The sequence below is a fragment of the Meleagris gallopavo genome, chromosome 20 (genome assembly GCF_000146605.3).
Source record: "Meleagris gallopavo isolate NT-WF06-2002-E0010 breed Aviagen turkey brand Nicholas breeding stock chromosome 20, Turkey_5.1, whole genome shotgun sequence".
Classification (NCBI taxonomy): Eukaryota; Metazoa; Chordata; class Aves; order Galliformes; family Phasianidae; genus Meleagris; species Meleagris gallopavo.
The window spans coordinates 5,078,844-5,089,082 of record NC_015030.2 but is presented as its reverse complement, the minus strand read 5'-3'; the positions used below and the strand labels follow the sequence as shown (position 1 = coordinate 5,089,082).

General features: G+C 47.4%; 1 protein-coding gene across 1 annotated transcript; it reads left to right on the top strand.

Annotated features, from left to right (window-relative positions):
- Positions 1 to 9,607, top strand: LRRC45 (leucine rich repeat containing 45; the record flags this gene model as incomplete). Its single annotated transcript, XM_010721440.2, has 17 exons — positions 1 to 121; positions 248 to 309; positions 803 to 873; positions 1,152 to 1,330; positions 1,956 to 2,084; positions 2,360 to 2,472; positions 3,025 to 3,083; positions 3,193 to 3,270; positions 4,067 to 4,202; positions 4,504 to 4,581; positions 4,750 to 4,861; positions 5,026 to 5,096; positions 5,825 to 5,917; positions 6,514 to 6,606; positions 7,434 to 7,607; positions 7,700 to 7,847; positions 8,261 to 9,607. Coding segments are annotated over 17 exons (1,914 nt in total), but the record flags the coding sequence as incomplete, so codon positions are not given.
- Between the last annotated feature and the right edge of the window lie 632 nt (positions 9,608 to 10,239).

Sequence of the window (10,239 nt, the reverse complement as noted above, 5' to 3'; positions counted from 1 at the left end):
CGCCTGGACCTGACGGAGCAGAGCCTCTCGTTGGAGACGTGCGGAGCGCTGGGCCGCCTGCTGCCCGGGGCCGCGCACTTCGCCGAGGTGGCGCTCGGAGATTGCGGCCTGAGCGAGGACGGTGGGCGCGGGGTTGCGCCGGGGAGCTGCGCTGCTCTCGTGGAGCCGACCCCGTTGCTAAGGGACGGCGTTGCGTCCGGCCCGGACGGAGTGTGAAGTAAACGGCTTTCTGTCTTTTCGTACCCAGGTGTGAAACTCTTGCTGCACGGTCTGTGCTCCAACACCACCGTCAAATCTTTGGATTTGAAGGTGAGTTTGTTAAGAGTCTGTGGCCCTGCGTGCACCTCTCTCACTCTCAGGGCAGCCCTCAAATCGTAGCCCGTGCCCTGTGAGGCCCCAGGGGCTGCGGTGAGCTCAGGCTGCCACCGATTGTCCTTAGGGTGTGGTAAAGATACTGGGAAGGGACTGGGACGAGAGCTGTTGGAGAGGGTCCAGAGGAGCCACAAAGATGATCGGGGGGCTGCAGCACCTCTCCTACAAAGACAGGCTGAGGGAGCTGGGCTTGTTCAGAAAAGAAGGCTGTGGGATGACCTCATTGCAGCCTTCAGTACCTAAAGGGAGCCTACAAACAGGAGGGGAATCAACTCTTTGAAAGTGTAGGTAACAGCAGGACAAGGGGAAATTGTTTGAATGTGAAGGAGGGAAGATTTACGTTGGATGTCAGGATGTTCTTTCCTATGAGAGTGGTGAGATGCTGGAACAGCTGCCCAGAGAGGCTAATCACTCAGCACTTTTGTTTCAGGGCAATAACCTGCGAACTACAGGAGCTGAGGCCCTGGGAAAACTTCTGAGGCAGAACAAATCCATCAGGAGGTAAGAAATTCTCTCTCTCTCTTTCTGTTATTCCTACCGAATGGAACCTCAAGTTGGAAAAGAATGAGGGATGAGGGTGAATTTCTTGGGCCAGGAGAAATATCAAGAGTGCCTGTGGCTTAGGTGAAGAAGTGAAAACTGGAGGTGCCTCTTCTTGGGATGCAGAGCACTCTGCTCCCTGAGGCTGTGCTGGGTGGCTGGGTGCTGTGATCCAGGTATCATTCAGGCTCTTGCAGCTGTCTCTTTACAAACTCCAATCCTGTCTGACTTTTCCTTAGCTTAATCCTGGAATGGAACAGCCTGGGTGTATGGGAGGAAGGCTTCTCCTTTTTCTGCCAGGGACTGGGAGCAAACAATTTTCTCCAGCGGTTAGATCTACGCAACAACCAGATCAACCATCATGGGGCAGGAGAGCTGGCCATGGCACTGAAACGAAATGCCAGCCTTCAGGAGTTGGGTAAGAGTAGCTACTTGTCTACCTACACATGTTCTGGTTCATTGTAGCCAACGCTGATCTCTGCCAACCAGTGAGCATCATTCCCAGTCCTTATTAGCCTGCGTTACTTTGTATGGTGGGAACTGTCACTGGGATCTCTGGAACCCATCCTGCAGATGAAGATTCTGTGCTTGGAGAGGAACAAGTGGAGAAGAGAATGTGTTTGTACATATTTGTGGTTCCATTAACAGGCCTCGTGCCCAACTTACTTTACACTTGCTTTGCTCTTACTAAGGAATTTTGCTAGAATTTAATTTCAGAAAATGTGGCTCTTGGTGCTGGTTCTTTCTCAGCCACAAGTTGTGGTTATGGAAGGAAAGCCCATGAGATGAAAATACGAGAGGAATTGTGTACCTTTTGTGTGGCTCTCTGCACTTCAGATTCATTTTGTCTTCCTGCTTTGCCAGTTTTCCTTCCCTTCCATTCATCTTGAAAAGGGGGGTAGTAATCACTACTGTGTTTGTGCTGAGACCTTACAGGATTGGTTAGCCATGCATGTAGAGGTATAAAGAGCATGGCTTCTCTTGAGCCTTGTGTGTTTCAGCAGCTATGTGGCTACTGGGGTGAAAGATTGCTTTCTGTATAGATTTACGTTGGAATAACATTGGGCTTCTGGGAGGCCGAGCTTTGCTGAACTGCCTGCAGAGCAACAAGACCCTGAAGAAGCTGGAACTGGCTGGGAACAATGTGCCCAGTGACATCCTGAAAGCTGTGGGTAAGTAGGACTTAGAACTATAGAATTATATACGTAGGAAAAGACCCTTCAGATCATCAGGTCCTCTTATCAACCTAACTCTACTGAGTGTACCACTTAAACATGTCCCTAAGTGCATGGGAGAGAATCAGTAACTCTTCTCCAGTCTCAGCACTTGGGGAGTATAGGGTACTTGCTGCTCCAAAAGAGAGCTGTCCCTCCTTCTCTCCATTTCTCAACAGCCTATACACAGTGCTCAATGTTATTTCTTTGCTCTCCTGTTCTCTCTGCATCAGAACAAGCCATGGATCACAACCAGGACCGTCAGACTATCCTCAGTGAGACGCAGCACCGAACTTGTGTGCTCAGCAAGGAGATTTTGAATCTGAAGGATGAGAAGACCAAGCAGGTCAGACATCCTACGTCAGCACTTCAAACTGGTCAGCTGAAATCCAGTGCCTTCCCTCAGTGTCCCCATTGTGCACCCAAAGATGCCTTCCTGCATATCCTCCTGGATGTTTATGAGCAGTACACAGCACTGTTCAGTAAATAGGCTCCTTCCTCTGAGTTAGTTTGCCCAGGAATCAAATCCATGACAGTACAGGTATTGATACATCCCCTGCTGAGAATATTCACTCTGGATTCTTGTGGAGTTCTGGTGATTTTCTTTGCCCATATTCGTACTTCTAATTTCTTCTTTAGTAACTGATTTGATGTTTTCTGAATAGTGAAAACTTAGAAATATCACTCAGTTTTCCTTCTGCCCCTCAGTGGTGCAGAGCCCTGCAGTTAATGACCTCAGTCAGACATGTTGATGAACCCCTTCAAACCTGCAGTTTGGTTTCTTCCAAGAGAGTGGCGTGAGCTCTCTTCAGCTGTCATTAGGAAGAGAAGGCTGACAAATATAAATGCTCCAAGCTGATGCAGTTCATTTTTTCATGGGTGTGTGCCTTGTTCACAGTTCTTGGATTTGATGGACACTATAGACAAACAGAGAGAAGAAATAGCCAGGAGTGGCAGGTGAGTTGGATTTTGAGTGTTTTCTGCTCTTGGATAGCAGCATTGGACCCTTCCCATTTCCTGATAGAAATTAGCCCCCCTTTTTTTTTTCTTTCTTCCCCAAATTCAGGATATCTGCAGGACGTGTCAGCCAGCTGCAGGAAGCATTGAATGAGCAGCACTCTATTATGAATTCGCTGAAAGCCAAGTATGGAGGAGGAAAGCCTTAATCTTCCCAATCTTCTGTGCTGTATAGGTGGTGCTGAGCAGAGCTGTTACGGAGCTAAGCTAGAGTGGCTGTCTTAGTATTTCACATAATCATATCTACAGTAATACCCAGAAATGATGGCCAGATCAGGTTTTTAGATAACTAATTATGACCAGATCAGGCTTTGATTAAAAACACAGTACATTGCTGTAAGAGCAAGTGAATTACAGAGAATGAACAAAAAGAAAAAGAATAGCGGGGATGGGGATATTTTTCTTCCACAGTTTGCAGCCTGGTGAGAGTCTGTACCTGCTTTCCCTAGCAGTTGACAGTACTCTCTGAGAGCCACTGTAGACATAGGGGAACATGACCAGCAAGGTTTTGTGTTCAGGAGCAGTGAACTGGAACTGCCTAACAGTGCTGTTACACTGTGTAGAGCCATATGCATGTGAGAATGATTGGACTTCAAATGCCTAATGACACTGGCTAGTTCAGCTAAGAGTGATTTCATTACATGGTGCCTCAGAGTGGACACGTCCTCATATACAGAGTAAGCAGATCACTTTCACTGCCTGTGTTCAAAATTCTATTCCTAATTTTAAAGAATCTTGCAGTGGTGTAAAAGAGCCAGCCTTATTCTCCCCTGAGAGTGGGCAAATCCTGGAGGGGTCCAGGTATGGAAATCACTTTATTGAAAATAGGCTCATATATGTTAGCATCTTGTACCACGTAGCGTATGGTGCTCTCTTGGAGTGTCTCCCTTAGAAAGGGCTCTGGAAAGTGTTTCTCTGTGCAGGCTGCAGATGACTGAAGCTGCCCTGGCTCTGTCTGAGCAAAAGGTGCACAATCTGGGTGAGCTGCTGAGTGCCACGAAACAGGAACAGGCCAACATGGCTGAGCGCCACTTTGCAGAGCTCCAGCAGCAAAAGCAGGTAGGCTGGGTCAATTCTAGTTAGGTTTGAGAACTGGGCTCTGGGTCATACTGCTTTGTGTGGGTTTGGGGGATGCTGGTTGGGTTAGGCAAGTATGACTCCTGCCACGAGTGGGTTTGCTACAGCTGCTGTGACAAATGTTCCTGTGGAAATGAGACAGGTGAGTGTGAGGGTGGAGAGGAGCTGGGGCATTTGTGGGTGGGTTGGGTTTAGTTGGGCGCAGTGTTGGTTGTGCTAACTTGGTAGTGCAGAGAACTAAGGTGAGTATGTGAGTTCTTTTTAATTCTGCTGCTGTTTGCAGGAAGGTGCTGATCGGGAAGGCAAGCTTTTCCGTGACTTATCTGCCAGCAATGAGAAGAACTTGTTTCTAAGAAACCAGGTAGGAAAGGAGGTTCAGCACGGGGAGGTGGGACCTGGGTGGTATTTGCCTCTGCTCCACGTATGTCCTCTGCTTTGGCTCCTGCTTGTCTCTGCTGATTGTTCTGTACAGCTAACTTGCTCTGCTAATAGGAGAAGAAACTCCTTCGTGACAGTGATTTCCTGTTAGGTGGATGAGCTGGAGAAGAAGTGCAAAGTGCAGCAGGATCAGTTATTCCAGCTAAAACAAGACTTGACCAACACGACAGCAGAGCTGAAGCTGCGGGCTGTGCAGGCTGAGGGTAAGTGGAAGATTAAAAGCAGCTTATGGGCACCCTTAGAGCATTGTTACCATCAGTGAGTCAGTGATGCAGGACAGGGAAAGAGAAAAGCTCATGGCGTGGTGTAAATACAGCCTATGTGGCAGGAGTGCCTTAGTTCTGATGTGCCTGCTTTTCATCTGCAGAGCGCCTGGAAATGGAAAAAAGAAGATTTAAACAAAGTCTTGAAGACATGGAATCACTTCGCTTAAAAGAGGTAAGAAAGGCATTTCTGTAGGATATCTGGAGCTTCTTGAGGTTCATCTCTCTTTGGTTCTGGCCATTGGAGGCCATCATTTGCAATTCAATTTTAAAAATAGTGGATTTAGACTTACTGTGTAATAGACTGTTTTTACAACAAGAGCTTAACTGAAGAGGTCACAGGGCATTCTATCTGTTAGCAAGTTTTGTAGCTTGTAAGGATATAAGCCAGAGTTGGTATGTGACTGCCAGAGAGGCATGGAGGCTGGTCCTTGTGTCAGTCTTGCTAGGCATAGTGTTAATTATGAATAAATAATCTTGTCCTGCTCAGTGAAATCAAGATACGTTATTAGAATGAATGAAGATATACATGCTCTGTGCAAACAGTCCTCTAAGGCGACTCAGCCTGCTCCTATCTTCTCTACTATGTTTCAGAGGGATGGAGAGAACAAGAGGCCGTGATTGGCTCTGTTTGGAATGTTTATGGAGGTGTCCAATCCCTTAAAAATAAAAAATATCTCTATAGATTTGGAAATCTTGTAAGAAAAGACACAGGACAGGAGGATGTTAACCACATTAAAAGTAGAAAATGATTCTCTGATCTTTTGTACCACTTGAAGATAAGAGCTCATTAAACTTTGCATGGAAGGGATGCTCTTTCTCATGCTCAGTGGCCATGCTGTTATGCTTGGAGATATGAGTGATTTTCTGGCACTTGTTTAAATGTTTTCTGCTGCTGTGCAGGTGGATCACTTGACACAGCACATGGAGGCCAGTGAACGTTCTATGCAAGACAGAGTGCAGAGGCTGGAGGCCATCAGGATAGCCCTGGAGGAGGTGAGAGCGGGTGCTCTAGGTGCATTCAGGTGGGTAAGGAGGAGCATGCCACAGGTGCTCTGTGAAATCTTCTAGTGCTGACCTGTGCAAAGACTGTCACGTGTGATGGGAAGGAACAAAAGAGAGCATTCAGTTTACCAACTAAAATTATTTTAACTGCTTATGACTAAAGAATGAGAAAGTTCCATGGAGAAACTTGTAGATTGTGCTTGAACAAAAATAGTTACCTCTGAACATGGTTAGATTCTTACCAGGATTTGACTCTACAGATTTCCTGTAGGGAGTCCCAGGCCATGTAGCATGTTTCTCCTGATCTGTTCTCCAGCTAGATCCACTGCTGCCCTCTCCTATTCCTTTGTCTTCGGAAACCTTCACCTGTTACTTGTCCCTTTATAACTGACATTTTCACTGAATTTATGTGGCAATCTCAGGGTGAGAAAAGGTGTGTAATTTGGTCTTGTTCACCCTGTCCCTGAGTGACAGGAGCAGTTGTGTCACTTTGTAGCCTGTGACTATGAAGCTGCTGATGTTTTCTGGTCGGTGTTTCAATGATGGAGCTTCTCTATCTGGAAGGATCATTCCTGTTTCTGTGGCAGGAGCTGAGCCAAGTCAAAGCAGCTGCACTCACTGAGCGAGGCCATGCAGAAGAAGAGTTAATAAAGGTTCGGAATCAGGCACGGTTGGATGAGGTAAGAACTGCCTATGGGTCCTGACTCTGGGAAGGAGTAAATTTTGCTGCCTGGCTTGTTTTTGCTGTAGGGAGGTGATGAATAATTCCCTTCTCTGGGCTTCATTGTCCAATGACAAGTTTGATCTGTAAGGAAGGAGTTCTGAGAAGTCTGAATTGTCTCCAGAGTGTCCTGATCTGTTCTGTGCTTTCCAGTAGTATCAGAACTGATGTGGATATTGTCAAAGCAGAACTTAGGTATCTAAGTTACCAAGTTGTGGAGCTAGCAGCCAAGTGTAGATGCTGTTTACCAGCAACTTTCCTGTGCTGTTCTGTATCTCTGGACTCAGAATGGACCCAAATGGCAGCTGCTGCTGATGGATGAAAAGGCACTGCAGAGTTGAATTTTGTAAAATAGCAATGAAGTCAATACCATGTAAAAGAGAATGAGGAAAATACAGCAAGAACGGTTAAATTTTTTGCTTATACACAACAACACAGAAGAAAATGCTTTACAGAGTTAAAACATGGAAAAGCTGTTGTGTTAGAACAGCAGTAGGTTAACCATGTGCAGGGTTAAGGTTCAGAGCCATTCAGGATACAGAGGAGGTGAAGAAGTATCATTAGATGTGAACACTAGAGGTGGCACTGGTAGCAGAAAGCAGCTTAGATTGTCTCCTGAATGCAAGGGAGTTGTGCTTTATCTATTACAGGTACATCCTGTGCTTGCTTGTTCTTCAGTTACCAACTGGCTGAACCAAGGCTTCATGGTGTTGGGAACAAAAATGGGAATATCCCTTCACAGGAATGGAATAGAACTAATGTATTTTTTTTCTTTGTATCTTACAGCAGCAACGACTGGAACACCTTGAAGAGAAGCTGCAGCTGATGACTGAAGCACGTGATGAAGCTCAGAACTGCTGCCTCAAACAAAAACAAATGGTTGGTGAGGCCCAGGTCAAGGCCAATCAATTGAGCCTGCATGCTGATGGACTCAGAAGGAGAATAGAGGAACTTCAGCAGGTAATTTCGTCTGGAGCAGAGAGAGTCACTGTGGGGGCAGAACAAATTTAAAAAGTTGTTTGGTTAATTGTGGATTTGTCTTTGTGTGTCAGGACCTGAACAGTAAGGAACAGGAAAAAGTGACAGAAGTAAATAAAGTGAAAGTGGAATTACAGGAGCAGATTGGACACCTACAGGCTGAACGTACAGCCCAGGAAGGGCTGAGGGAGAAGATTGCAGCCCTGGAGAGACAGCTGAAAGGTAGTGGATCCTTCCATGCTTTTCAAATAGTAATGTGTAGTAACTTACACTGGGCCTTAAACTGAGTGCTACGCTTACAGGTGACACAGGCGCTTCCTACCTTTGAATACAAATCTACACTCAATCCTGCTATTTTTGCAGGGATTATTATCCTCATTTTTTTGAGACCATGACTTAGTAATAAACTGTCCAAAACTGCACAGCAAGCAAAATGTTGAGACTTCCTGCACAGTGATATCATGTCTTTGCAAAACCTCTCCCATTGTCTCGTGCAGCTGAAGGTTTCTTGCAGCTTATCTTGTGCTTGTTGCTTACCCTGTTTGTGCTGCCCTTAGCTGTGCCTACAGCAACTTGTTCCTGTTTGTTGTAGGGGCACCCAAATTTTCTGTACCAATGCCACTTTTCTTTCACAGTCCTGTCCAGTAATCACCGAGAGGCACTGCTGGACAAAGAAGGTGAAATCTCTATGTTGATGGAGAAGCTGAGAATGAAAGAGGCTGACATCTCCAGGATGAGAGAAGAAGAAGCCCAGCGAGCAAGTATATTGCAGAATGCCATCATGGCATATGTGCAGGGATCCTCCTTGGGAACCCACAGTTTGAGGAAATGAGAGTATGTCTTAAAGAATCCAGGTACCAGGAAGAGGATAAGCTACTCAGGTACAGCCCCTTTTTTGTAAGTGAGACACTTTTGTCAGAGTGGGGTGACCTGAAGGCTTGCAAGGAGAAAACCCCTCTTGTTCTTCAGAAGTCTTGTTCCCAGCAGCATAAAGGAGAGGAGGAAGGAGCCATATTCACCTCAGATAGAGGCTTATGGGTCTGAATTTGTGATGTAGAGTCCTTAACCTGCACTGATACAGCATTTGAAACTGTTTCTGTGCTCTTTACAGTGCCATTCTGCCAGCATGCTTTGTTAATACCACTGGGATTTTATGTTCCCTGAAAAGCAGTTGTTCTGAAGCACTAGTTCGAATCCCAGGGCTGATCACAACGCAGCCTTGTAAATGATGGGTAGCAGTGTTTACAAGTCCCTGGATGTGGGAGCCATTTACTTTACCCTGAGCCATGGGGTCCAGAAGCTGCTGGAAAGGACAAATCTTGGTGTGCCTCCAGTGGTTATGGATGCAAGCAGTGGCTGACAGCTCAGTTTGGCTTTTTGCCTTGTCTCTCTGTGACCCTGGCTGTAGTGATGGGCACTACAGAACATTTCTAACACACAGGAGCAGCTGTATGGAGAGGGACTGCTGTGCAGTGTCGATCCATATCCTCGTTGGACAGCTGGAATTGGGCCATGGTTCACACCTCTGTAACACCAACTGAGAGAGGAGTCTGCTTTCCTCCTTAATGTGGAATTCAGCCCTTTGTTAAGAGTTCTTGTGGCAAAAATGGAAGAAGATTTAATTCCATTTTGACTTTTGGCAAAAACTGTCCTCCTAGCTTCTCAGGATCCCGGAACCAATCTGTTTTTGGGGCCTTACCCTGGAGGTGAGCTGTGCTTCTGACTGGCTGGGGAGGAGGAGTTTCCTTTCCTTGGCAGCAAAGGTCCATGAGGTGGCAGAGAGGAACGGACGGGATTCCAGGATGAGATCTTCCTGCTGCTTTTTCCAGTGAGTTTGCGTGGGAAAAATGAATGTTTCAAGAGCCAGCTGGACAACAAAACTTTGCATGGACTGGTTGGTTTGCATTCTTGACTTTTATATTTTTATTTTTAAATCGTTTTGCTGTGCTGTTTTAATAAAGAGCTTTTACATTTTTCCATAACACGGGGCAGCGACCTGCTAGGTGAGGGCTGGAGCAGAGGGCATTGCTGCTGTGCTGCTCTCAGGGACGTGCCGTCAGTCTGCCCTGGAGCTGAAAGCTCTGCAGTGCATGGCAACATCTGGGGCAGAAGGAGCTGAAGCCGGGTGTGAGCTGGAACTGCGCTTTGGGTGCCAGGAGGGGGTCTGTGCTGGGAGCGGATGCGCTGCGGCTACAGAGACTGCTCTGTCTGTTCCTGCCGGGGTACGTGGAGGGCTGGAAGGGGCCACAGGGGATTCAACTGCGGGACTGAACAGAGCTGGGGGTGCCCCATCCCTGGAGGGGTTCCTATGGAGCCATTCTGTGCCAGGCTGGACGTGCCCCGAGCAAACATCCCCCAGCATTGGGGTGGGAACCCGGTGACTTTAAGGTCCCCGCCCCCTGGGGCCGCTCCGAGTCTCCGGCAGCTCGGCATTTGTTCCTCAGCGCTGCGACTGCACAGCGGGCGGTGCGGGCCGTACAACCGCGCTCCGCCTTCGGCTCAGCCCCGGCGTCTCCCGCGGGGACCTCCTTCCGCCCCGCCACCGTCGCAGCGCTCTGCTCTGCTCGGCGGCGCTCGGCTCTGTTCGGCTCTTCTCGGCTCGTCTCCGCTCGGC